The following is a 21,299-nucleotide window of genomic DNA, read 5'->3' on the forward strand; positions in this document are numbered from 1 at the left end:
TTTGCGATATCCGGTGCGGTTAGATGCGATGACGACAAAAACAGATGATATATATCCTATTTCCTTTATTATCCCTTCGAATTCCCATAAGCAAAACTTCTCTTGTGTGCCTGCTATACAAAGATATCAATGTGAAAATGCCGGCCCTGACAACCAACGACTCTGCCGTCCTGCACGCCCTCTTCGACGCCGAATCCTCCCCATCCTCAGCAATACAAATCGACTCCTCTCTCCCACCATTCCCCTCAAATCTTCAAATCACTCCCAAAGACCACGAATCTCTCAGAAACCGCGAAAAATTGATAATCAAGTCCCTCCAAACCGACAGTGTCTCACAAGAAACTATCTACTCCGCTATTACAGCCCTAGACGCGCTCATCGACGATCGTCCGAATTACCCGCCCGCCTACGCTAATAGAGCACAAGCGCTTCGGATGCTTGTTGAAGGACAATCAAGTCCAAGTGAGAAGCCGGAGATAACGGGCGATGTGATGTTTACGGATCCAGCGAACACAGTCATTGTCTCGCGCCTCTTTGCCGATTTGGAACAAGCGATTAATCTCTCCACGCCTACATCACCAGCAGACCCCGTATCCCCCGTTCAAGCGCGTATCCTAGCAGACGCGCATACACATCGCGGGTATCTACTGCTCAAAGCCGCTAGGGCGAGGAGGGATTCCAAGGTTCAAGGATCGGGGCAACTATGGGATTCGGGATCTGATCAGCTAGAGGAGATGGCGAGTAGAGATTTTTTTCTAGGAGGGAGGTATGGGAATAAGATTGCGCAGCAGATGGCGGTGCAGACGAATCCGTATGCGAAGATGTGTGGGGCTGTTGTGAAGGAGGCGATGAGGAAGGAGGTGCGATGAATTGACGATGTATTTTGTAGTTATCAGTGTATAAGCATGTTCCTGGATTCTGGCAATTGTATTTAGCTTGACACTCATAAATGTTATTGCTTTCACGATTTCTACTAAAACATTGCTATTGCTACATGAAAACATTAGATACACCTGCTCATGTCTTGCGAGGATCCTTGAAATGTCTCTTGAGTGGACGCCAGCTGTGGTCGTTGTACTCTTCTTGTACCTTTTCGCAAGTCTTCAGACCCCATTCCGACACACCAACCATGAGCGAGCTATATGGATACATTAGCAGGGAGCTCGAATAATGGGACTCGAATACGAAACTCACCTCTCAAACATGAACGCCATACTTCCCTCACCGATCTTCTGAGGCTTTAACTCCGCATTGCTCGCCCCCTCAAAGGCACTCATATCCGGGCCGTGAGCGCTCATGACATTGTGCAAACTGGCGCCAGCCGGCTGAAAGCCACCACCAGTCTTTGCGTCGTAATTTCCAGCAATCAGTCCCATGAATTCAGACATGGTGTTACGGTGGTACCATGGGGGACGGAAGGTGTCCTCTTGCACGAGCCAACGGGGAGGGAAGATCACAAAGTCCGCAATTGCTGTACCAACGTGGTCCGACGGGCCAGTGAGAACGGTGTAGATGGAAGGATCGGGGTGGTCGAATGAAACAGATCCAATGGTGTTGAATCGTCCCAAGTCGTACTTGTAGGGGTAGTAGTTCCCGTGCCAAGCGACAATGTCAAACGGGGAGTGGTCCTGGCGGGTGGAGAAGAGGGTGTTTGCGAATTTGCTGTACAGACGGAACTCCGACTCATCGTCTTCAAAGGAAGCCACAGGAGCCTGGAAGTCCCGTGCGTTGGCGAGACAGTTGGAGCCAATTGGACCCAGCTCTGGAAGCTGGTAGTGACCCTGATAGAGCTCGCAAATGTATCCTCGCACAGGACCATCGGGAAGAGTCACACGATACCTCACGCCACGAGGAATCACGCAGATCTCATTCGGACGGACCACCAGTCTTCCCAGCTCTGTCTGAATATCCAACACACCATGTTGGGGAACAATCAAGAAATCTCCATCAGCCGAGTAAAACGCCTCCTTGCCCATGTCCTTCCCAGCAGCATACAGCAGAATCCCAAGACCATGTTTCAGCGTGGGATCTCCTGCACCCGCCACAAGATGCAGCCCATGAACCCAGTCAACCTTCTCATCCAGATCAAACGGATTCCACCGCAGCTGGTTGGGGATGTGGTGCAGCTTGTGGGTTTCGGTTGTCATGCGCGTGTGATACGTGTCTGATTCCTCGGCCTTGAAGTTTTCGTGGGATGCGGCAGGAATGATTCTGTAGACCCAGGTTTGTTTATTCTCGTGTCGGGGAGCCGTAAAGGCTGTTCCGGAGAGCTTTTCGGCGTAGAGGCCATATGGCACTTTCTGGGGAGAATTATGGCCTATTGGGAGGGCGCCTTCGATGGCTTCGGTCCTATTAAGAGTTTGTTAGCCTTCTCATGTCTCCTTTCTGTGATCTTAATCGCATACTCATGATAAGAGTCGAAGCCGTTCTGGTACTTGTATGGATCTGGGTGTTTGAACTGAGTGACCGGCATTGTGGTGGTGGTGTTTCAAAAGCGATGTTCCTTGTGCACAGTTCTGAAAAGTCACTTCCAGGAAGGACAGGCTCAACTGGGCTCTCTGCAAAATATATTCATCATCCTCTCCCTTACACACACTATTGCGACTTCATCCGTCGCGACGGGAATTTTCATCCGCGTAAAGCAAGGTTGCGGGGAAGCCGCGGAATATAGCCGGTAATAAGCGGGGAGAGGGGGCGGACCTGATTCCGCAGTCACAGCATAACGGAAAATTGACCACGGCGCAAAGTGAAGGCGACACGGTTAGAGGAGATGACGAGGAAGGCAGAGGCTGGGATTAAGGAGGGGCAGTGTCTTTTTAATCGGTCTTCTTGTCGCTCTCCAAGTTCTTGAGATTTCCTCATAGATACCCTTTCTGACATTCAACTTATCTATATCGAAACAATGGCTTCGTGGCTCCAGATTCCCAAGAACTCGCCCTTTTCGCTGGCCAATATCCCCTTTGGCATTATCTCGTCGACCAAGGCATCTCCTCGCGTGCCCGCGATCGCAATTGGTGAGTATGCGTTGAATCTGAGCGCATTCGCCTCGTCCTCTGGCTTCTCGCAGCTCCCCGTGATCCAGCCTCATCTCAGCGTCTTCAGCGAGCCGACATTGAACGCCTTCGCCGCGCTTGGCCGTCCGGTACATCGCCAGGTCCGTGAATACCTTCAAGCCGTCTTCCGTGCCGACACACCATACCCTCAAGTCTTCAAAGACAATGCTACTCTGCAAAAAGAGGCACTTTTGCCTTTATCAGAGGTGACCAACCACGTCCCTATGCAAATCGGTGACTACACGGACTTCTACGCAGGTCTTAACCACGCCTACAATGTTGGCGTGCTGTTCCGTGGCCCAGAGAATGCTCTGCAGCCTAACTATACCCATCTCCCCGTCGCATACCACAGTCGCGCATCGTCTGTGATTGTTTCGGGCACACCGATCCACCGTCCCAATGGTCAGATCCTGACCAACCCAGCTGCCAATCCTAAGATTCCTACTTTCTCACCGTGCAAGAAGCTGGATATCGAACTGGAACTGGCCGCGTTCGTTAGCACGCCCAATGGCTTGGGCAAGCCAGTCCCCGTCAATGAAGCTGAGGACCATATCTTCGGTCTGGTGTTGATGAACGACTGGTCCGCCCGTGACATCCAGGCTTGGGAATACGTTCCCCTGGGACCCTTCAACGCTAAGAACTTTGCCACCACGATCACCCCCTGGGTTGTTCTTATCGACGCATTGGAACCCTTCCGCGCGCCGGGTCTCGAGCCAGGTGACCGTGAGGCGCTGTTGCCCTACCTCCGTGAGAAACGTGCCGTCAACGCCTTTAATATTCCCCTCGAAGTCGAGATCACACCCAAGGGCAGCAAGTCGACGATTATCTCGAAGAGCAACGCGCAGAATCTTCTGTACTCGTTCCCTCAGATGCTGACACACCACACCATTACGGGATGCAACATGAACACGGGTGATCTCCTTGGTAGTGGTACTATCTCTGGAAAGGAACCGCAGACGCAGGGTAGTATTCTGGAGCAGACGAATGGAAAGAACCCAATTAAGTTGTCTGATGGTTCCGAGCGTATTTTCTTGGAGGATGGTGATCGTGTTGTTCTGCGCGGTTCGGCTGGTGAGGAGGGAAGCTATGTGGGCTTTGGTGACTGTGAGGCTACTATTCTTCCTGCGTTGAAACTCGAGTTTTAGATGGCTTTTTCTCCGTTTCTCATTCTAGAATTGTGTTGCTGTACGAAAAAAGAAGAACATGACATGACAATGAATCTGAATCTGGATATTCGCATAGAATCCGAGTTATCAAAAGTCAACAAAATAGTCCCTATTTACACTATCTACTGTACTCTAAACTCCGCCGGCGTATCCTCTTGCGTCCTCCAATGCCCTCTCCTAACACCCTCTTCATCCTCCAACCTCTCTGCCACTCCCCGAATAGTCGGAAACTCCCCCATATCAACCCCAACCCTCTCCGCCCCCCAAACAGCCGGCACCAGACAAACATCCGCCATCGTAACACAATCCCCCACGCTGAACTTTCCAGCCGTCCTCTTCACAATCGCCTCGTACGCCCTGAATCCCTCGATAATAAGATCCTTCGACCACGCAGCCCGGTCCATACCAAGCGGCCCGACACGCTTCAGAATACGCAGGTTGGTGACGGGCTGTATGTCACAGGAGATTATGGATGCGAGGGTGCGGACTATCGCCCTTGCTTCGGGGTCGGAAGGCGGGGGGAGGAGAGAAGGTGTTTTAGAGGAGGAAGTGATTTCATCGAGGTATTCGAGGGCGGCGAGAGATTGGGTTATTGTGATGGTTTGTTTGGTGCCGTGCTCGATGATGAGTGATGGGACGGTGAGCGAGGGGTTTAACGTGCCGTAGGTGGGAGCGCGCTGCTCATCTTTTAGGAGGTTAATGGGAATGGAGGTGTAGGGGAGGGATTTGAGGTGTAGGGCGATGCGGAGGCGCGCTGAGCAGGAGGAGCGGAAGTAGGTGTAGAGGGTTATGTTCGTTATGTCGGTCATTTTGGTTTGTTTGTTTTTATGAGCTTGCTTGTGTAGATTTGTTTCTTTTTTCTTGTGGAGGGTGGTAGTTGGGTTTTAGATGTTGCTGTCTAGATATAGTGGTCTAGTACTGTAATGTATCCGTCTGGTTTCCCAATACGGCAGCGCGGGACTATTTCCGGGGGGAAAGGGGGGTTTGGGATACTCACTGGTCAGTACTGGCCACGCACTGGTCCTTTAAAGCTCACTTGGCAGTGTGGGAACTTGACATATGAGAGTATTATCATCGATATTGCTGAGCCATTTTGAGTATAAGTTGGTTCCAGTAGATATTCTCTTCTCGATAAACCATGCACTGTCACATACCCCGTTATGCAATATGACTTCTCATGGAAGGTACGCTGTAAATCCCATCTCCAACGGTACCTACAATCCCGACCTACTAGAAGCAAGAAGCCTCTTTGATAATAACAAAAGTCCACCTCTTCCCCTGGCCCAATGTCCGCTTCCACATGAACACCCATCCCTTCAACAACCCGGCTATGCAGAACCCGTCCGTGTCTTTCATAAGCAATCCAGCAATCCTTGGACAAGTTCTTAACATCGAAAACCACCTTCACGCCTTTGCCAGCCCATTCCTCAAGAGTGAGAATCATGGCACTAGCTGTGTCATCCCAAACACCTCTTAGACAGTTGAGTCCTTGAGAATAGTCTATACCATCCACCCATGGACGACTGGCCCGATCCTCCTTTTCCCATGGAAAATTCCATATCTTCTTTTTTCCATTCTCCGCGTTTAATCTGGCATACCCAATAGCTGCGTTACCTGTGAAAGGATCCATGTGCATCTACCGTCCTTCGAGGTCGGTTTGCTGGTCATTTCTGGGGTAGTAAAGACCTCCATTCTCCCACGTCGGCTGTAGATTTTTGATGGTGCATTCTAGAAGGCCATGTAGTGCAATGGTTTTACCGAGCTCTGACAGCCACTTGACAACATAGCCCAGGGTCGGCTCCTTGTATGGGAATTTAATGCTGCCCTTGTTCGCTCCGTAATATTCCTGAGCTTCCTGAAGAATTTTGTTATGGATCTGACGCATACTGCCGTTGTGCGACAATTGCCCGATATACGCTTGCTAACATAGGATGCTAGAGTTTGACTTCGCCAGCAATGTCGATGACGAACCCAAATGCGTGATTGTTGATTCCCGATCGGACGAATTCCGAGTTCCAAGTGTTCATGAACGCCGCAGCCCTCTTTGGCGTCAGTATGAGCGAAAATATAAATCCAAAGGATATCAAGGCTTATCATGCGGTAAAGCCGACGCTCTTGGCTGTTGCCGTGTATCCCTGCTTAACACACCCAATCCTTTTGCAAGTCATTGCGTGGAACCATATTCATCTTCTCCAACGCAGCTTGTATTTCCCGAGCACTCCGTCCAGTAAATTGGTCCCATTGCGGACATCGTTCAACGGGATAGCAATGATCTAGGTGCGTAAGTAATCCATCATTACCCAATGTGCCATGATATACGTACCGGAAACTGATTGCAAGCCACAAAAAATTGATTTGGCTCACAAAAACCAGCCCAGTCATTCCCTTCCATTCGACAATAATAGCATCCTGCAAGCTCCTATTATCATAGGCGAAAGTCTCGTCCCCCATTCCCCAGAACAGCGGATTCCAGTGAAAACTCAGACTCCCAGCCTGCTCAAACACATCACCACCAAACGGCATAGCATAGAGGCTGGTCATCAAGAGCAAATGTCCGCTGTACATGTTATTCTCGCGGGCAACCGGGTCTGCCCACGGCTTGCGAAGTTCACTCAAATCAGGGTCTACCCGAATCCCTGACGGAGGTGTGAGATACCAGTAACCCCACACTTCGCGTCTCAACATTTTGTTAATTAAGCGAGAAGGAGTGGTTTGAACAGGCCTTGCATAGCTAGAAGTCTATAGTAGTGTAAGAGCAGCTGCGTAGGCCATCGTCGCGAGTTGGTACCGGTAGGCGTCGAGGAACTCTTGTGCGGGGTCCTAGCTTCCCATATGCGGCCAGTCTCCATCGATGGCAGCGCTCAAATTGTGGACATGTCAGAGATGACCTGCTTGCTCTGTTGACAATTTGGAATACCTGGATATATCTAGAGGCAAGCTAGTATCGCTGGCACTGTCAGAGTCAATAGACGCCATGATGGTTTAAGGGGATGTTAAGGCGAAAGGTAGTTTAATAGGAATGTCTGGATTTGAGCGACGAGTTTATCAAGAGTAAGGCAGTCAGGACTGTTATATATCTTAATAGCCATTGAGACGGAGAAATTGAAGACCGTGTCAGATAATGGGGGGCGGAGATCACGGGCCGAATCAGATCTGATTCGGCCCCCAATCTCTCAGATGCCCGCTTTTTTCCAGAAATAATAACTATTCAACATGAAATGGAACCATGAGACTTCTCAACGCGAGGGGAAGCATAATGCAAGCATGTTAGCTAATCTATTACACGGCGGCTGACTATAGGACAACTGCTAGTTTCGCATGTATATACAAGATGGTACGAGGACGACCGATGCAGAAGCTCTGAATTAAACACCTAAATCTTGATCTTCTTCGTGCCAATCCTCTCTACCTCTCGAAAGTGAGGCACGTCCCCATCGACCCGTATGGGCCCAGACAGGCTGTGAAGAGATGGATTAGTACACATGGTACGGGTGCAAAGTAAAGTTTCACTTACGACTTAAGCGGGTATGGTAGGACAGAATTTGTCTTGGTGAACAGCAATAAGACTTGGCTCTGCGTGTTTTATTTGGGACTACTTTAGTGATGATACATTGAGCATTCAGTGCACGCACCTGAGTGCCCCACGGCCGGGGCAAAAGAACATTACAGGGCTTGAGGTATAAAAGCCGAGAGCGGACGCAAACACCGTAACGTGACCCGGCAATAGGCGTGCAATTTCCTTACCGGCTATACACAGGTACACTCCTAAAACGATCCATCATGCTTCTCTACTGGTCAATGTATACAGTTAATCGTTGTATCGGAGTGACGGTAGCTTTCTAAACGGGCGGAACACTTCCGCTGCTGGGCTACCCGACTCTGCATGGACGGATTTCCGCTTGTTTCCGTTTTCAAGATCTTGATTTGCCATCTTTTCGTTGCTGTTTTAAAATTATTCTAGAACCATTATTATCAGTTTTCTATTAAGAAAGCTGTAAGTCTGCGACTTAGAATGGGAACCTAAATCTACATGAATGCACATGATATATATCATAGCCGGTTAGTGACAATTTCTATGAAATGATACAATAGATGGAGACCTAAAAGAATGTTCACATGTCAATCGCATCAGTAGATATTAACTATCTGCGTTAATTTCAAACCATGGTCGCTAATTGGACCTGGATGTTAGGGCTACCCTCCACCGGGTGTTCTAAGCACCCGCTGTCGGCAATTAGCGGCTATTTCGTAACATCCGCCCCGCACCCCTTCCGGATATTTTGACACCATTCTACCATCTACGTCTTTCAGACTGGAACGCTACGTGACCTCATATCGCTCCAGAAAAACCAGACACGATCCTCTCAATGCCATTGGCCAACCCGTAACTAGCCGACATGGAAATCAGAAGGTCATCCCGTGGACAACACACCGTGGACCGGGTGTACCAGCGCACCTACAAAGCTTGTATCTCGTGTCGGAAACGCAAGGCTAAATGCGAACTGGGAACAGGAGAAGATGGTGCGATGATCGGGCCTCCGTGTGCGAGATGTCGGAGGGAGCAGAAGGAGTGTTTGTTTAGTGAGAAGAGGGCTTGGGAGAGGGGAAAAAAGAGACGTGGGTTGTTAGCTATCTCTGGTTTGACTGTGCTATATTTGTACTGATGTGGGTTTTATTTACTTAGATTTGGAGGATGGAGTGGGTACGCCTTCACCAAGGACACGAAGGAGGCGGTCAAATGATGTTAGTGACAGACACGACTCGTATGACAGGTCGGACTATGGACCTAGTCCAGAGAGCAATGCAGCTGTATTCACAGAGAACACCGGGAGTACCAATGAGAGCAGTAAAGATAAACAACAGCCTACATCCAGCCTTGGAAATTCAATGATGCGCACCGTTGTCGCCAGCGGAAACGATGCACTCAATATTCTGTTCGAGGCTGCTGCGGCTCATAGTCGTGGGAATGGCATGACCACAGGCTCTCAACCGGGAAATGATATACCGTCTGAGAGCAGAACCATCAGGAACGAAGACTCATTAGCAGGCGGCTACTCAGGTCCTTTTGAGAGTTCAACGAGAACAGTGTACCCCGTGGAAATCTCTCGGGTGTCAAAAGAGGTTCTTGATGTGTGGGAGTCATGTCGTTTTGTCAAAATGGGGTGGTTTACCTCCAGAGAAGCAGTAACATTTATCGATCTGTATGCCTCATTTTCATAAGATGTTGTTGGGATACAACTGACTGAATGGCGACAGGTTTTTCAAAAACATGTCTCTGTTATCCCCCATACTCACAGACTTCTACGCAAATCACGCAAATCACTATTGTCTCCTTACGCACGATCCAGTCTTGTGCTGCACAATCCTAATGGTGTCTGCTCGCTATCACGTATTACCAGGAGCAGGCGGCGAATCAAGAAACTTCTTTATCCACCACCGACTCTGGCAGCATTGCCAGCAACTAATCACACGCCTTATATTTGGCCAGGATAAATCCACCTCGTCAAAGATCCGCGGCATTGGAACCATCGAGGCACTATTATTGATGTCCGAATGGCATCCCCGTTCACTTCATTTCCCACCAGAAGTTGACGGTTGGGATTGTGATCTGATGACAGGAACCACTGAGTCTCACGCAAAAGCTGACGAGGAAAATACGCTATCTGCTGACAGGTGGTTAGAAGATATGATTGAGCCTGCTAGAAGGTCAGACCAAATGTCTTGGATGCTACTTGGATCTGCATTGTCCCTTGCACATGAACTCGGCATCTTTGAGGTTGGAGATAAGGAGCCGGGCTCCCCATCGGAGCCAGAAGGGCTCATGCCGAGTGGCCAGATGAAATTCCGCAGACAGCGTGTACAGCGCCTACTATATGTATATATTAATCAGTTAGCATGGAGAATAGGGTGTATATCGCTTATGCCGCAGAGCCTGAATCATGCGATCATAGGCGGGCAAGCGACGAGAAAGCTCAGCCAGTCTGGGGATGGATGGTTCATGTTCATGGACTCGTGGATGGATTTGACCAAGTTGGCCAAGTCGGTCACTGATACTTTCTTTCCTTCTGTTTCGTTTGCGAGACAGCAATTACACAGTGGTCGGTATATTGATCTACTAGACCATTTTCGCCCGTTGCTCACTCAGTGGATGGAGAGGTATCTCCGGCCTCAATGTGAGTACCCTGTTGATAGCGTGCTTCATGGAACATGGACTGACTACTAGTGCAGTGCTGGATAAACCATTCTTCAACATCCTCTTTATCGAATACCACTTTGTCCGTGTCTACACCCACTCAGTCGGAATGCAAGCTGTAGTAGAACGTGTTCTTGCAGACGGTGAACCCAATCTGGAAGAGGTGCGCCCTCTGAACATCGATTCCATCGATTACGAATATATCCAAGAAGTCATTGATGGCTGCTGCCAGATCCTACAGAAAGTCAGTCAGCTCGCAGAAACTGGGGCATTGCGGTTCTCTCCGGTCCGGACATTCCTGCGCATAACAAGCTCGTCTATATTTTTGATGAAGGCTCTAAGTTTGGGCGCGCGCCAAGCAAAACTCCGCGAGTCACTAGACATCCTCGAGAAGACCATCCAGGCGCTCAAATCAAACGCCCTGGATGATATCCACCTGAGTAGCCGCTATGCTACACTCCTGGACTTGCACGTCTCGCGCCTGCGACGCAACCTGCTGGTATCGTCGAAGGGCATGAAGAACAGCCGCGGCACTACCACAACATCTATCACAGGACCGCCTTCACAGCATGATAATGGAACAGGTATAAGCAACGCGACAATGGTGAACAGTACACCAATATCACAGGGCATGTCGGATATTAGCTTGATTCCATCGCTAAATGATATGGCTGCGGACGATTGGCTTTCGTTGCCGTTCGATCCGTCCATGGCTCCGTTTGGCATTAGTAGTGGTGGGCAGATACCGGCGCTTGAAGGTGGCGCATTGGACTTTATTTGGAACCTGCCATCATGACCATAGACTGTAAATAGCAGAAAAGTGACGAATTGCCATGATTGAAATGATTGGGGTTTTATATTTAGTCAGCATGAGTCACATGATATACCCCGGCCGAGGTCACGTTTTTCCCGCCGGAAGAGAAAAAGTTGTTGCGATCCGCAAACTCCATCGTGCCCACCTTCGGCCTCGTCGCCTGTCCAAAACATCGCCTCGCCGGCCTCGCAACAGTCTAGGAAAAACTCTCGACCTGTCCATTCCATCACCGGGACATACAAACCTCGCTTCCCGTGTTCCGCCGGACATTTTCGCTGTTCCGAAACCGCACATTTCCTTGAACGACCGGCTTCACGGCTACGTCGAATTAGCGACCTACCCCTCAATCCACTTCTCTACCTTTTTATTACGACTTTTAATACTTGGCTATGGATCACTCGAGAGATCCCTGCCCCTGGGTTGCCCTGAGCGACTTTGGTGGTGCTTTCTGTATGGGTGTATGTCTTTACCCGGATTCATGAAACATGCCCCATTGCACATCCGGATACTGATACTTTGTCTCGTTTAGGCAATTGGTGGTGCGGTCTGGCACGGTGTTAAAGGATTCAGAAACAGCCCCTACGGTGAGCGACGGATAGGCGCAATCACAGCCATCAAGGCACGAGCTCCCGTTCTCGGTGGTAACTTCGGTGTCTGGGGTGGTATGTTCTCGACATACGACTGTGCGATCAAGGGAATCCGGCGAAAAGAGGACGCCTATAATGCTAGTGCGTTTTCCCTCCTTTACAGACGAGTAGTGGATGGTGTCGGATGTTCGGAGAAATGGAAATCGTTCGTTTGGCTGACTGCTGGTTTGAACAGTTATCGCTGGTTTCTTCACTGGTGGTTCTTTGGCTATCCGTGGTGGCTACAAGGCTGCTAGAAACTCGGCTATCATGTGTGCTGTTTTCCTGGGTGTTATCGAGGGTGTTGGTATTGGTTTCCAGAGACTTATGGCAGACAACACAAAACTCGAGGTGAGACCCGGTTGCTAACGAAGAGCCAAGACAGGCGTGCTCTTGAACGGCTTGACTGACTTCTACCGATTTAGCTCCCCCCTCCGCCTCCGGCCGAAGGAAAGGCTGTCATCTAAACTCCCCCCCTAATATATCGATTCGAAGCGATGACCCTCTCGTCTCGCAATCTTCGATTTATACCTTGATACACTCTCATCTCTTCTCTCTTCACTGGTGTTGGGTCCCGGTTATTGCTGTTTGCTGCTTTTTTACAGGGAGCGTGGCATAGAGTTTTCCTTTCTGTCTTCGGCTTCCATTTATGTTATAACTACTCACTATTTTGACGGCGGTTTATGGATTTCACAGATTTTGCATTATGATTGTGTTGTGTTGCTGGGAAATCAAAAGCAGTTGTTCGGAGATGTCGGGGTGAATAGTCCATCGCCTGGGGCATTTTCCAATTTTGTACATTATCTTGCGGATTATCAGGTATAATGCGACATTGGATGCACTATATCTCACATTGTTTCCATGTAACACGGTAACCGAGTACTCGTTTATAGAACTGCAGAATGGGAGTTCTTCTGTCCGATGTTGACACAATTATGAACAATGAATGTCCGAAAGACGTCCACCGCCTCAGCCTCTATGCTCCATAGTTTGACAGCTGTATTTCCCAAAGAGGAAAAGCTCCTGATAAGCACGGACGACGTCATCCATACCCGAATGCACATCGCACGACACCGACATCCTATACCCCAGGGGTAATTTATGCCAGGAACATTTCTTCTTCTATAAAACTGCAGGTTCCCGCCTCCTGGAAATGCACAACCGAGCGCACTGACATATTACGCCTAATGCCCCTCTTCGTACCCAAGTATCTCTAGCCGCATACATCCGAAGACAAGTCTCCTTTAAATAAAAGCTCGCAGCAACATAAATACCCCTAATATCGACCTAGTAATCGACATGATGGCTAGTAAATCGGCACCACCGATTTTTAAACCAACTTTAATCCTCCACGGCGGCGCCGGCGATATCCACCGCTCCTCTCTACCTCCAGAACTCTATGAGAAGTACCACGCCTCATTACTATCCTATCTCCGCTCAACAAAAGATCTGTTGCACGATGGCGCGACCGCCCTAGACGCAGCCACCCATGCTGTCTCACTAATGGAAGATGATGAACTCTTCAACTGCGGCCGCGGAAGCGTGTTTACCTCCGCGGGGACGATTGAAATGGAAGCTTCGGTCATGGTTACCTCTGTTCGTGGCGACGACGATGAAAGACAAGAGAATATAAAAAGAGGAGCCGGAGTTATGGGACTCCGGAACGTGAGACATCCAATTCGCCTTGCGAGAGAATCGTTACTTCGCACGGGTTATGATGCGGACGGCAAGCCGATTGGGGATGGGGGGAGTATGCACATGCAGCTTGTGGCGCCGTATGTGGAAGACAGGGCTAGAGAGTGGGGATTGGAGATTATGCCTGATGAGTGGTTTTGGACGGAGAAGAGGTGGAAGGAACATCGGCGGGGATTGGAGGGGAAGGGTGAGGGTGAAAATGGGGCTGGGAATGAAGAAGATCAGGAATTGATATCCATGAACCAAGGCACAGTTGGTTGTGTGTGTCTTGATCAATGGGGGAATCTGGCTGTTGCGACGAGTACCGGAGGTCTCACGAATAAATGGCCTGGGAGGGTTGGTGATACACCGACTGTGGGTTCCGGGTTCTGGGCGGAGGCTTGGAATCTTAATTATCCATCATCTTCCTCAGAGGATGAGGAAGAGGATGTCTTGGATGAACAGGAGGCATTGGTTTCTCCAACATCGCCAAGTTCCCCGACCTGGGGTTTCAAGAATATCCGGTCTCTATTCTCTGAATGCACGCCGTCGTTCATCAACAAAAGAAATAGTGCATATACATCTATCTCAGCAGCCAATCCTGATAGCCAGGGGACCACTGACAACGACGAGAAGGGCTATTCCGACCAGGTCGAGTCACACGCTCGTACGGTAAGACGAGCAGTAGCTCTCTCAGGCACAGGGAACGGAGACTCCTTCCTCCGAATTGCAGCAGCTCGTACAGCAAGCGCCATGGCTCGCTTTTCACCACCCGCTTCTTCAACTACCCTTGCTCAAGCCATCAAAGCTATCGCAGGACCAGGTGGCGAGTTGCAATTATCTGCCGGAAAGCGATGGGGTGCAACTCACGAGGGAGAAGGTGGGATTATCGGGATTGAGGCGGAAGCAGAAGTCAATGCAGAATACCAAGGGCACCGGCTACGACATGGAAAGGTTATGTTTGATTTTAATTGTGGAGGAATGTGGAGGGCGTGGATTGAGGAGGATGAATATGGTGAGACTGAGAAGGTTATGGTGTTCAGGGATGAATGTCCTTGAATAGCGTAACGATTTAAGAGTTCAATATAAAAAAAAATTGAATGGGCATTGAATAAAAATGCAAAAGTAATTGAAATTTGACGGTTCAACAAAACAAAAAAGAGAACCACTGATATGTTCCGACACGGGGAATCGAACCCCGAGCTGCCGTGTGAGAGACGGCGATGTTAACCATTACACCATATCGGATGCTGCTTAACCAAGCGTTTCAATTTTAAAATAATCACCATTAATACTCTTTTGCCCGTAAGTTCACAATTTCGAATATACCAATCATAGCCCAATCACTAAGCTAGGCTGTATCTATGCCCTACCCCTACCTATAAGAGTTTTCACCGAAGAAAGTATTAGTCTGTAGCCCAAATTGGTAAGTCTTGCGTGAAAATTGATTGATTTAAACTACTTGTCACGAAGTACGGGCATTCACCAACAACGCGAGATGTTTGTATACTTTGTCCTCTTTGAATATAGGGCAAGAACCCCCTTCGCACGCTAGATAGCGCAGCGCTGGCAGGCACAGCTTCTTTCTTTCCTTCTCCATGTTAGTATTTCGACAGAGAGTCTACCAATGAATTTATATTGTTCGAGACTGTCACACTACTCTTGATTGGTTCTTAGTGAATCATAGTAGCCATTGGATCCGATTATTATATTGGAAGTTGGGATTACTGTTCTATCTCGGAACGAGTCATTCGCTTTTATACCTCCGCCGCTGAATTTCCATTATATAAAATATTTAATGAAGAGGAGCATGGTGTGTCAAGAGAAAACTCAGTATAAGTTGTGACGGTTAGCGGGGCGCCAGAAACGGCTCCCATTGAACCATCCTTCTGCCGAGCCCTACCGCCTGCCATCAATGGGAATATTATTGCCGTTTGTGGTATGGCGCCTACTGTATTAGGGATAGTGCTGCCTCATGCCGCTTTAGGCCGCTCACATGCCGCCTCAACACATCCGTTGCATCTATAAAAGCCCGACATCTCCCCCTCAAAGGACCACGCACTTTCTCTTCTCTTTTTCCCTCTCCTGTCTGCCTCGCCCGGTGCACTGCCCTCTTACCAAGATGCCGCGTTACCCGACAATTACCCTTTTCCAGTATGGCGCCGGAGTGGCCGACGGTCATCTGAACGATTGAGACATTGAGACCTTGTTACTGTCGCTTCATTGGAAATTGACCTATCCATATCACCCTCTGATGCTGTGCTGCTGCTTATGTTTGCAGTTATGGGCCTAATAGATCTGCCTCATCGCCGAAAGTGAGACTCCCCACGTTGACCCTGCCAAGCCCCGGAGGGCCTGTAGACTCACGCCCGCTTTGGCAAGCATCTTCTCGCGGTGGTGAACAAAGGTGAGGCCAGGATCTAGCCAAAAAGCAAGGTATCGTTCCGCAGTTTGAGATGCCGGCACCGTAGCGGTTGGAAGCACCAATGGGGTGAAGAGTGGCTCGATGGCAGGGCTATTCTTCGGTGGGTTCGGATTGATGAAGTGCACTAAGGCATACTTCTTTGGATCGGAAACTGATGCATGTTTGCTTGCCCATTGATCTGCATGGCGGCAGGCCTCATGCAGTTTCTCAATTGATTCCTCCTCCGTGCGTCCTTCGGCCATAAATGCCACATCGTCCACCCAACCGCTCGCTGTCACCCTCATCCCCTCTGCCTGCACGAGATCGGAATTGTAGATGAGGTAAAGGATCGGAGAGAGGGGGGAGCCCTGCGGGATACCGGTTGGAGTGGGAATGGTCTCGGAAATGCCCTCTGGCATGCCAATCTTGGTGCTTCTCCCGGTGAGGAAAGCACTGATTCATGGAACAGATGGCCTAACCTGCGTTTGCGGAGGTCGTGAAGCAGCCGTGCATGAGAGATGTTGTCGTACGCTCCGGAGACATCGAGCATAAGCATAGACAGGATCATGCCGCGGCTCCATGCCCCGTAGGCCCTTTCCATGGTAAGATGTATGGCATGATCTGTGGATATGCCCTTTCTTCCACCAAGGTGCATGTCTGGAAGCAAGCCCTCGGTTTCCACGGCGTAGCTGATCCTCCTTGCCACGATGGCCTTGAGGAACTTGCTGATGGTGTTGAGCAGAGCAACTGGTCTGTATGATTTAGCAAGTTAAAAGTCTCGCCTCCCGCCCTTCCGAAGCACCACCGTGATGGATTTCTGGAAATGGGAAGGATTGAGACCCCTGCCCTCAGACATGCGTTGTATAATTGGTGCAGCACATCAAGGATTACGGGGATCTCAATAAGGATGTGCCACAGTGAGTTTGGCCAGCCGTCATTGCCGGGGGCCTTGCTTCCAGGGGCAGACCTCTGCCTGGGCGATCTCATTTCGGGTGACCTCTGGAAACTCGACCTGATCCTCAGGATATATATAATCCTCGAGGTCAGACAGATCCACAGGTGGTGGCCGGGGGAAGAATGCTTCCTGAAAGGCTGCTGCCTTCTCTGCCACTGTTTCTGTATATCTGGGCCCTTGCTCGCCGAGCATCCTGATCCTTGGTGTCATGCCTTGATCATATACACCTTCTCTGCTCTTGGCCTATTTAGACATCCTCTACATGCCTACGGGACCCTGCTCGACCACTTCCTGCACCTTACGTCGGTGGCCCTGACGCAGAGCCTTCCGAATTGCCCTGGCCTTATTATTGCGGACTGCTTTATACCGGTCCTTGTCGTATTGATTGAGCGTTTTGGTGTATTGTCGTCGAAGCTTCCTCGTTTCCTTCATAAGGGCTCTGCATTCGGGGGTGAAATCGGGATTTGCCCAGGCTGAGGGAACTGCTTAGGGGGTGGATGCTTCCACCGCGCCGGAAATAACCTTAACCAGGGCCATACTCTCAATTTCAATGCGCATGGCATTTGCCTTTGAGAGGTCCCTACATGTCAGGTGTTCATTGATGAATTCAGTGAGCTTGTTCACGTCTGTGGCCTTCCAGTTCCGGCGTTTCGGTGGTTCATGGGCCGGCGTTTCGGTGGTTCATGGGCCGGCGTTTCCACATCGATCGTGGTAGTCACCGGGAAGTGGTCGGAATCGTGATCTTGGTTCATATCGACGCCACAGCCAACCAGCCGGTTGAGCAGGGACGTGGTCATGAAGATAAGGTCAATAACAGAGGACTGATCATTCCTCTGCCATGTCGGTTTTCCTACCTCCGTGGCCAGTTCCAGGCCATACTTTTCCATAACCTTAATCAGATCCTCCGCCCCCGACGACGCCCTCACACCCTCGCCACCCCATGCCGGGTGGTGCAGGTTAAGATCGCCCAAGACTACATGTTCGGCCTGTTCTCGCTTCCGCAGTTCCTCCGCCAGTTGTGCCACCACGCCATCCTTATCGTTATATATGTTGTGCACAAACAGGTCCGTCCACCCTTCTTGGTGGTTCCGGCGGACTTTGAGCAATTGGTAGTCCCTGGAAATGGTTTGGCAGGACCAGGTGGCAGGATCTATGTCTTTTGACACATACATGCACACCCTTGCCCTTTTATTGTCTGTTTCTGTCGCTTTCAGGTGAATAAGTCGGTGAGTTGCCTTATTGGGGTAGTGTGTGGTCCATGACTGCGGCTTTTCTTCCTTGCCAATCCGGAATGGCTCCTGAACCGCGATGATGGCTGCTTTCTGTGTGGTCTTGTCTCGTAGAAACGAGGCCATGACTTCATACCGTTTGTGTGCGTTGTATTGAATAATCCTAATATGTAGAAATTAGGGCAGAAAAACGGCTTTATAAAGTTTTATTAATCAACCAGAGAAAATTCAATTTACATGTTACTCACCTTGCGCAGTTGTAGACAATCAGAAGCTCATAGGAGGGACGCTAACTATATACAGTAAGTACAAGCGGCGTTAGGAAGCTATAGAGGGGCCTCGAATTCAAGAGGTAAACATCATACTACCAATCAATTACGAATTAGACTTAGTTTGATTACAGTTAAAACTACATATGACTCTATCGTTGCCAAACATAGGGCTTACTATGGGTCACCGAGTAGGGATTTTCGTACACCCTTTTCAGGATAATTACACACCCTCCCCACTAACGTAATCTATCACCGAGCTGGCCACATCCGCGACCACCTACTACTCATATTTGCAATTTATCCACAACCACAATCATGGCTGATAATTCAAAAGAAGATCGCATGAAACTAGCTCTAGAAGCCTTTAAAAAAGGCCTTTTTTCATCAAGAAATGCAGTAGCAAAGGCATATGATGTGTCTCTCTATCTTTAAGACCCAGGTCAAAGGAATCATATCCCGCAAGGTGTCACAGGCTGCGCCTGTAGAATAAATGATATGTTCTGAAGAATGATCGGAGTGGTTACCTGACTACCTACCCCGCATAACGTACTTTTGTACATAAAAGGCTGTCTGATCGGACATCCGTTCTTCTCTTCTTCTCTTCTTCAACGAAATCTCTTGTGCCTTAGCTAGTCATTAGCATTGGATTGCACACTAGGCGTATGGCTCGTCGAGAGCCAAATCGATCAATGGGCCCAGATATTGCAGATGTACCACAAACAAGTATGAAACCACACTGTGCGAGACCCTTAAGTTGTGTAAGAGTTTCAAAGAATCGAATTTCTCCCCGAGCTTCAGCAATCTTGTGTAGGTCGTCGACAACAAGGACAAATGTTTCCCTCTCAAGGTGCCCATTTGCAAGTATGTCAATTACTTGACTGGGCGCTGGTGGGTACCACCCAGTGTAAATATCCTTGACTGAAAACTTTTCACAGTCTGTTTCATCCTCCTGTAGGAGCTGCACAAGCATTCGAACGCCAATAGCCTTCCAAGGACATTCATCTGCTTGAAATTCCTTGAGGCTCACATGGAATACAAATGATTCCTTGAGTCGAGTGACCAGTTCATCATTTCTTTCTTCGAAAAATGTCCCATCAAAACATTTCTGTATGGTGTCACTGAATTCCGCTGCATTCCTTGATTTGCCGGTCCCAGAGCCCGACAGGAACAGGTAAATAGGAATGGTTAATTTATCGACAAATCCCTGTGTATAGTAATTGTAGTGTTGCTCTACCTCATCATGCAAAAGCCTTTTGAGCTCCGGGGACGGCTGATATTCGGATTGTGTTTCAGGAGAATTCAGAAGAATGTCTGAAGCCAGTGGCTGATAAGGTAATCTATGGATATGAATACTAACAAAAATGAAGGGGGCCTTGATGGGGCTCGATGGTATTTACCCGTAGTTGCAAACTCACTGCTGATATCCTTCCTTTCTGGCTTCTCGAAAATGACAATATCAACCTCCGGATCACTTGACTCAGGTTCAACTGATAGAAGAGATCTTGGAGAAAGCCGACAATCAGCCTTATTTGGAATAAACGTCGTATCTTTGTCCAGTAGATTCCCAAGGCGATAAAGAACCCATCGGTTAATATCCTGGTTCTGGAGTCCTTGGGTCTCTCGGATTCTCTTTTTCAAGCGATAGTAAGTGTCTTTGTTTACCATGCAATCTATAGGAAAACGTTTTTTAAGGTTGGAGTTGAATGCACAGAGCAACTGTTGAACTGATTGCGTCATCTTGAATTGATGGAAAGATGGAAGAGAAGTAGGAGTTGAAGGACATATCCGTAGGCAACGGCTCAGCTACACTCACCGCCTTACTGGTGGGGCTTGGCGTAGCTCTGCAAAAAAGGCTGAAATGGAATAATAGTCGGTCCGAGAATAGCGAGGTCTTGAAAAGCCCGTTTGGGCACTCGCAATAGGGGATCGAGCACTCGCCCCAGCTCATGTATGATTGGTAAGAGAACATACATTCATACTCGCCTTATTCATTTGGATTACTCCCTATAGCCCTCTATCCCCATATGGTGGTCTTGTACAGTCAGTAGGACGGTCAACTCGCTCACCCGACCCTGGGCAGAATCCCACGGCCAACAGGAATCTCACATAAACACAAGCAAGCAAACATTAGATAGGCCAATCATGTACTTCGGTGTTCTATCTCCAGCTAGCCTATCTATACGCAGGTATAAAAATCTTGGCATGTATTCTTTTCTTAGCGCCTCATTTCTCACGGAGTCGGTGTTCGCGGACAAGCAGCCCTGAAACCAAAACAAGTGCAGCACATGCTAGGCCCATGTCTTGTTCGTCCATGTTAGCATCGGCTCTGCCATTAAAGGTATTTGATCCTTACAGAATACTGCCTGAAAGCTTGCGATGTATGCAGGCAGCATGAGTCTTCGAAGCCTTTCGTTGGCATTTTGAACGAACCTGATGTCTTGCAATGCCCTCCGTACGATCTATTATTCTGTCAGTTATCTATCAACTTAAACGACGGAATGCTAACCTCTTTACAGTTGGTGTTTGTTTTGAAGGCCGTGAGCAATCCACGCCGTAGTGTGACTTGATGGACGGCGCTGGCCGCGCTGACACCAAGAACTCCCCCAATTAGGCCTCGAAATGGGACCGCAAGGACCGCAAACCAAACCGGACCAGACCGTTGTGGTCCGGTCTTTGGTGCGACACCTAAGGACCGCAGTGCGGTCCTTGGATTTTTAGGACCGCACCACAGTGGTCCAGTTAAGACCGGCGGTCCTACAAACAGGACAAACATAGAAATTCTGTGATATGCATATTTTATGCAAATCTATCTGTATTTTCAAGTATTTTGCTTACGGATTAGTTGAAATATTAGATGAATACTCATGTAGATATCATATAAGCAAATTTTAGATTAAAATGGGGGTTTTTTTT

At 49.0% G+C, this 21,299-nt stretch overlaps 10 protein-coding genes and 1 non-coding gene across 11 annotated transcripts in view; 5 read left to right on the forward strand and 6 right to left on the reverse strand.

Annotated features, from left to right (window-relative positions):
* Positions 1–74: 74 nt before the first annotated feature.
* On the forward strand, positions 75–1,010 carry hmgX (the record flags this gene model as incomplete). The annotated part of the gene is made up of 1 exon (XM_040781924.1): positions 75–1,010. A coding segment is annotated over exon 1 (641 nt), but the record flags the coding sequence as incomplete, so codon positions are not given.
* A 16-nt stretch (positions 1,011–1,026) lies between these two features.
* On the reverse strand, positions 1,027–2,625 carry hmgA (putative homogentisate 1,2-dioxygenase (HmgA)). Its single transcript, XM_040781925.1, has 2 exons — positions 2,406–2,625; positions 1,027–2,349 (listed from the first exon to the last, which is right to left on the reverse strand). The coding sequence occupies exons 1-2, from the start codon at positions 2,471–2,473 to the stop codon at positions 1,191–1,193; spliced, it is 1,227 nt and encodes a 408-aa protein (XP_040638868.1). The 5' UTR covers positions 2,474–2,625; the 3' UTR covers positions 1,027–1,190.
* A 277-nt stretch (positions 2,626–2,902) lies between these two features.
* Positions 2,903–4,198, forward strand: fahA (fumarylacetoacetate hydrolase FahA; the record flags this gene model as incomplete). Its single annotated transcript, XM_040778996.1, has 1 exon — positions 2,903–4,198. The coding sequence occupies one exon, from the start codon at positions 2,903–2,905 to the stop codon at positions 4,196–4,198; it is 1,296 nt and encodes a 431-aa protein (XP_040638869.1).
* A 143-nt stretch (positions 4,199–4,341) lies between these two features.
* Positions 4,342–5,028, reverse strand: maiA (maleylacetoacetate isomerase MaiA; the record flags this gene model as incomplete). Its single annotated transcript, XM_040786384.1, has 1 exon — positions 4,342–5,028. The coding sequence occupies one exon, from the start codon at positions 5,026–5,028 to the stop codon at positions 4,342–4,344; it is 687 nt and encodes a 228-aa protein (XP_040638870.1).
* Positions 5,029–6,153: 1,125 nt separating this feature from the next.
* On the reverse strand, positions 6,154–6,904 carry EURHEDRAFT_377718 (uncharacterized protein; the record flags this gene model as incomplete). The annotated part of the gene is made up of 2 exons (XM_040778997.1): positions 6,154–6,261; positions 6,584–6,904. The coding sequence occupies 2 exons, from the start codon at positions 6,902–6,904 to the stop codon at positions 6,154–6,156; spliced, it is 429 nt and encodes a 142-aa protein (XP_040638871.1).
* A 1,614-nt stretch (positions 6,905–8,518) lies between these two features.
* EURHEDRAFT_412508 (putative C6 transcription factor) lies at positions 8,519–11,265 on the forward strand. The gene is made up of 4 exons (XM_040781926.1): positions 8,519–8,836; positions 8,904–9,420; positions 9,476–10,392; positions 10,448–11,265. Exons 1-4 carry the CDS (start codon positions 8,617–8,619, stop codon positions 11,206–11,208), a joined length of 2,415 nt encoding a protein of 804 aa, XP_040638872.1. The 5' UTR covers positions 8,519–8,616; the 3' UTR covers positions 11,209–11,265.
* Positions 11,266–11,295: 30 nt separating this feature from the next.
* Positions 11,296–12,506, forward strand: EURHEDRAFT_68057 (protein transporter TIM17). Its single transcript, XM_040787620.1, has 4 exons — positions 11,296–11,684; positions 11,756–11,954; positions 12,049–12,203; positions 12,278–12,506. The coding sequence occupies exons 1-4, from the start codon at positions 11,616–11,618 to the stop codon at positions 12,317–12,319; spliced, it is 465 nt and encodes a 154-aa protein (XP_040638873.1). The 5' UTR covers positions 11,296–11,615; the 3' UTR covers positions 12,320–12,506.
* A 420-nt stretch (positions 12,507–12,926) lies between these two features.
* EURHEDRAFT_412510 (isoaspartyl peptidase/L-asparaginase) lies at positions 12,927–14,633 on the forward strand. Its single transcript, XM_040781927.1, has one exon. The coding sequence runs from the start codon at positions 13,155–13,157 to the stop codon at positions 14,583–14,585; it is 1,431 nt and encodes a 476-aa protein (XP_040638874.1). The 5' UTR covers positions 12,927–13,154; the 3' UTR covers positions 14,586–14,633.
* Positions 14,634–14,702: 69 nt separating this feature from the next.
* EURHEDRAFT_t81 lies at positions 14,703–14,774 on the reverse strand. The gene has a single exon. It is a non-coding gene; the product is annotated as a tRNA-Glu (tRNA).
* A 3,607-nt stretch (positions 14,775–18,381) lies between these two features.
* On the reverse strand, positions 18,382–20,123 carry EURHEDRAFT_402826 (uncharacterized protein; the record flags this gene model as incomplete). Its single annotated transcript, XM_040780168.1, has 4 exons — positions 18,382–18,407; positions 18,615–18,663; positions 19,042–19,697; positions 19,802–20,123. The coding sequence occupies 4 exons, from the start codon at positions 20,121–20,123 to the stop codon at positions 18,382–18,384; spliced, it is 1,053 nt and encodes a 350-aa protein (XP_040638875.1).
* A 202-nt stretch (positions 20,124–20,325) lies between these two features.
* Positions 20,326–21,299, reverse strand: part of EURHEDRAFT_500634 (MFS general substrate transporter) — a 6,704-nt gene continuing 5,730 nt past the window's right edge. Inside the window, exons 8-10 of the mRNA XM_040785747.1 lie at positions 20,893–20,999; positions 20,740–20,845; positions 20,326–20,686 (exon numbers count right to left, since the gene is read on the reverse strand). Coding sequence (XP_040638876.1) covers positions 20,610–20,686; positions 20,740–20,845; positions 20,893–20,999 — 290 coding nt within the window. The 3' untranslated portion in view covers positions 20,326–20,609. The remainder of the gene's footprint in view (positions 20,687–20,739; positions 20,846–20,892; positions 21,000–21,299) is intronic.

This window comes from Aspergillus ruber (assembly GCF_000600275.1).
Source record: "Aspergillus ruber CBS 135680 unplaced genomic scaffold scaffold00013, whole genome shotgun sequence".
NCBI classification, from domain to species: Eukaryota; Fungi; Ascomycota; class Eurotiomycetes; order Eurotiales; family Aspergillaceae; genus Aspergillus; species Aspergillus ruber.

What these genes read in the sequence shown, in the direction of transcription:
- hmgA (XM_040781925.1), bottom strand. Translation starts at nt 2,473, where the DNA reads ATGCCGGTCACTCAGTTCAAACACCCAGATCCATACAAGTACCAGAAC. An exon ending in GGCTTCGACTCTTATCATGA is followed by an intron (nt 2,350 to 2,405) that starts GTATGCGATTAA and finishes AACTCTTAATAG; the next exon opens with GACCGAAGCCATCGAAGGCG.
- EURHEDRAFT_412508 (XM_040781926.1), top strand. Translation starts at nt 8,617, where the DNA reads ATGGAAATCAGAAGGTCATCCCGTGGACAACACACCGTGGACCGGGTG. An exon ending in GGAGAGGGGAAAAAAGAGAC is followed by an intron (nt 8,837 to 8,903) that starts GTGGGTTGTTAG and finishes TTATTTACTTAG; the next exon opens with ATTTGGAGGATGGAGTGGGT. An exon ending in GAGGTATCTCCGGCCTCAAT is followed by an intron (nt 10,393 to 10,447) that starts GTGAGTACCCTG and finishes CTACTAGTGCAG; the next exon opens with TGCTGGATAAACCATTCTTC.
- EURHEDRAFT_68057 (XM_040787620.1), top strand. Translation starts at nt 11,616, where the DNA reads ATGGATCACTCGAGAGATCCCTGCCCCTGGGTTGCCCTGAGCGACTTT. An exon ending in GTGGTGCTTTCTGTATGGGT is followed by an intron (nt 11,685 to 11,755) that starts GTATGTCTTTAC and finishes TGTCTCGTTTAG; the next exon opens with GCAATTGGTGGTGCGGTCTG. An exon ending in AGAGGACGCCTATAATGCTA is followed by an intron (nt 11,955 to 12,048) that starts GTGCGTTTTCCC and finishes TGGTTTGAACAG; the next exon opens with TTATCGCTGGTTTCTTCACT.
- EURHEDRAFT_412510 (XM_040781927.1), top strand. Translation starts at nt 13,155, where the DNA reads ATGGCTAGTAAATCGGCACCACCGATTTTTAAACCAACTTTAATCCTC.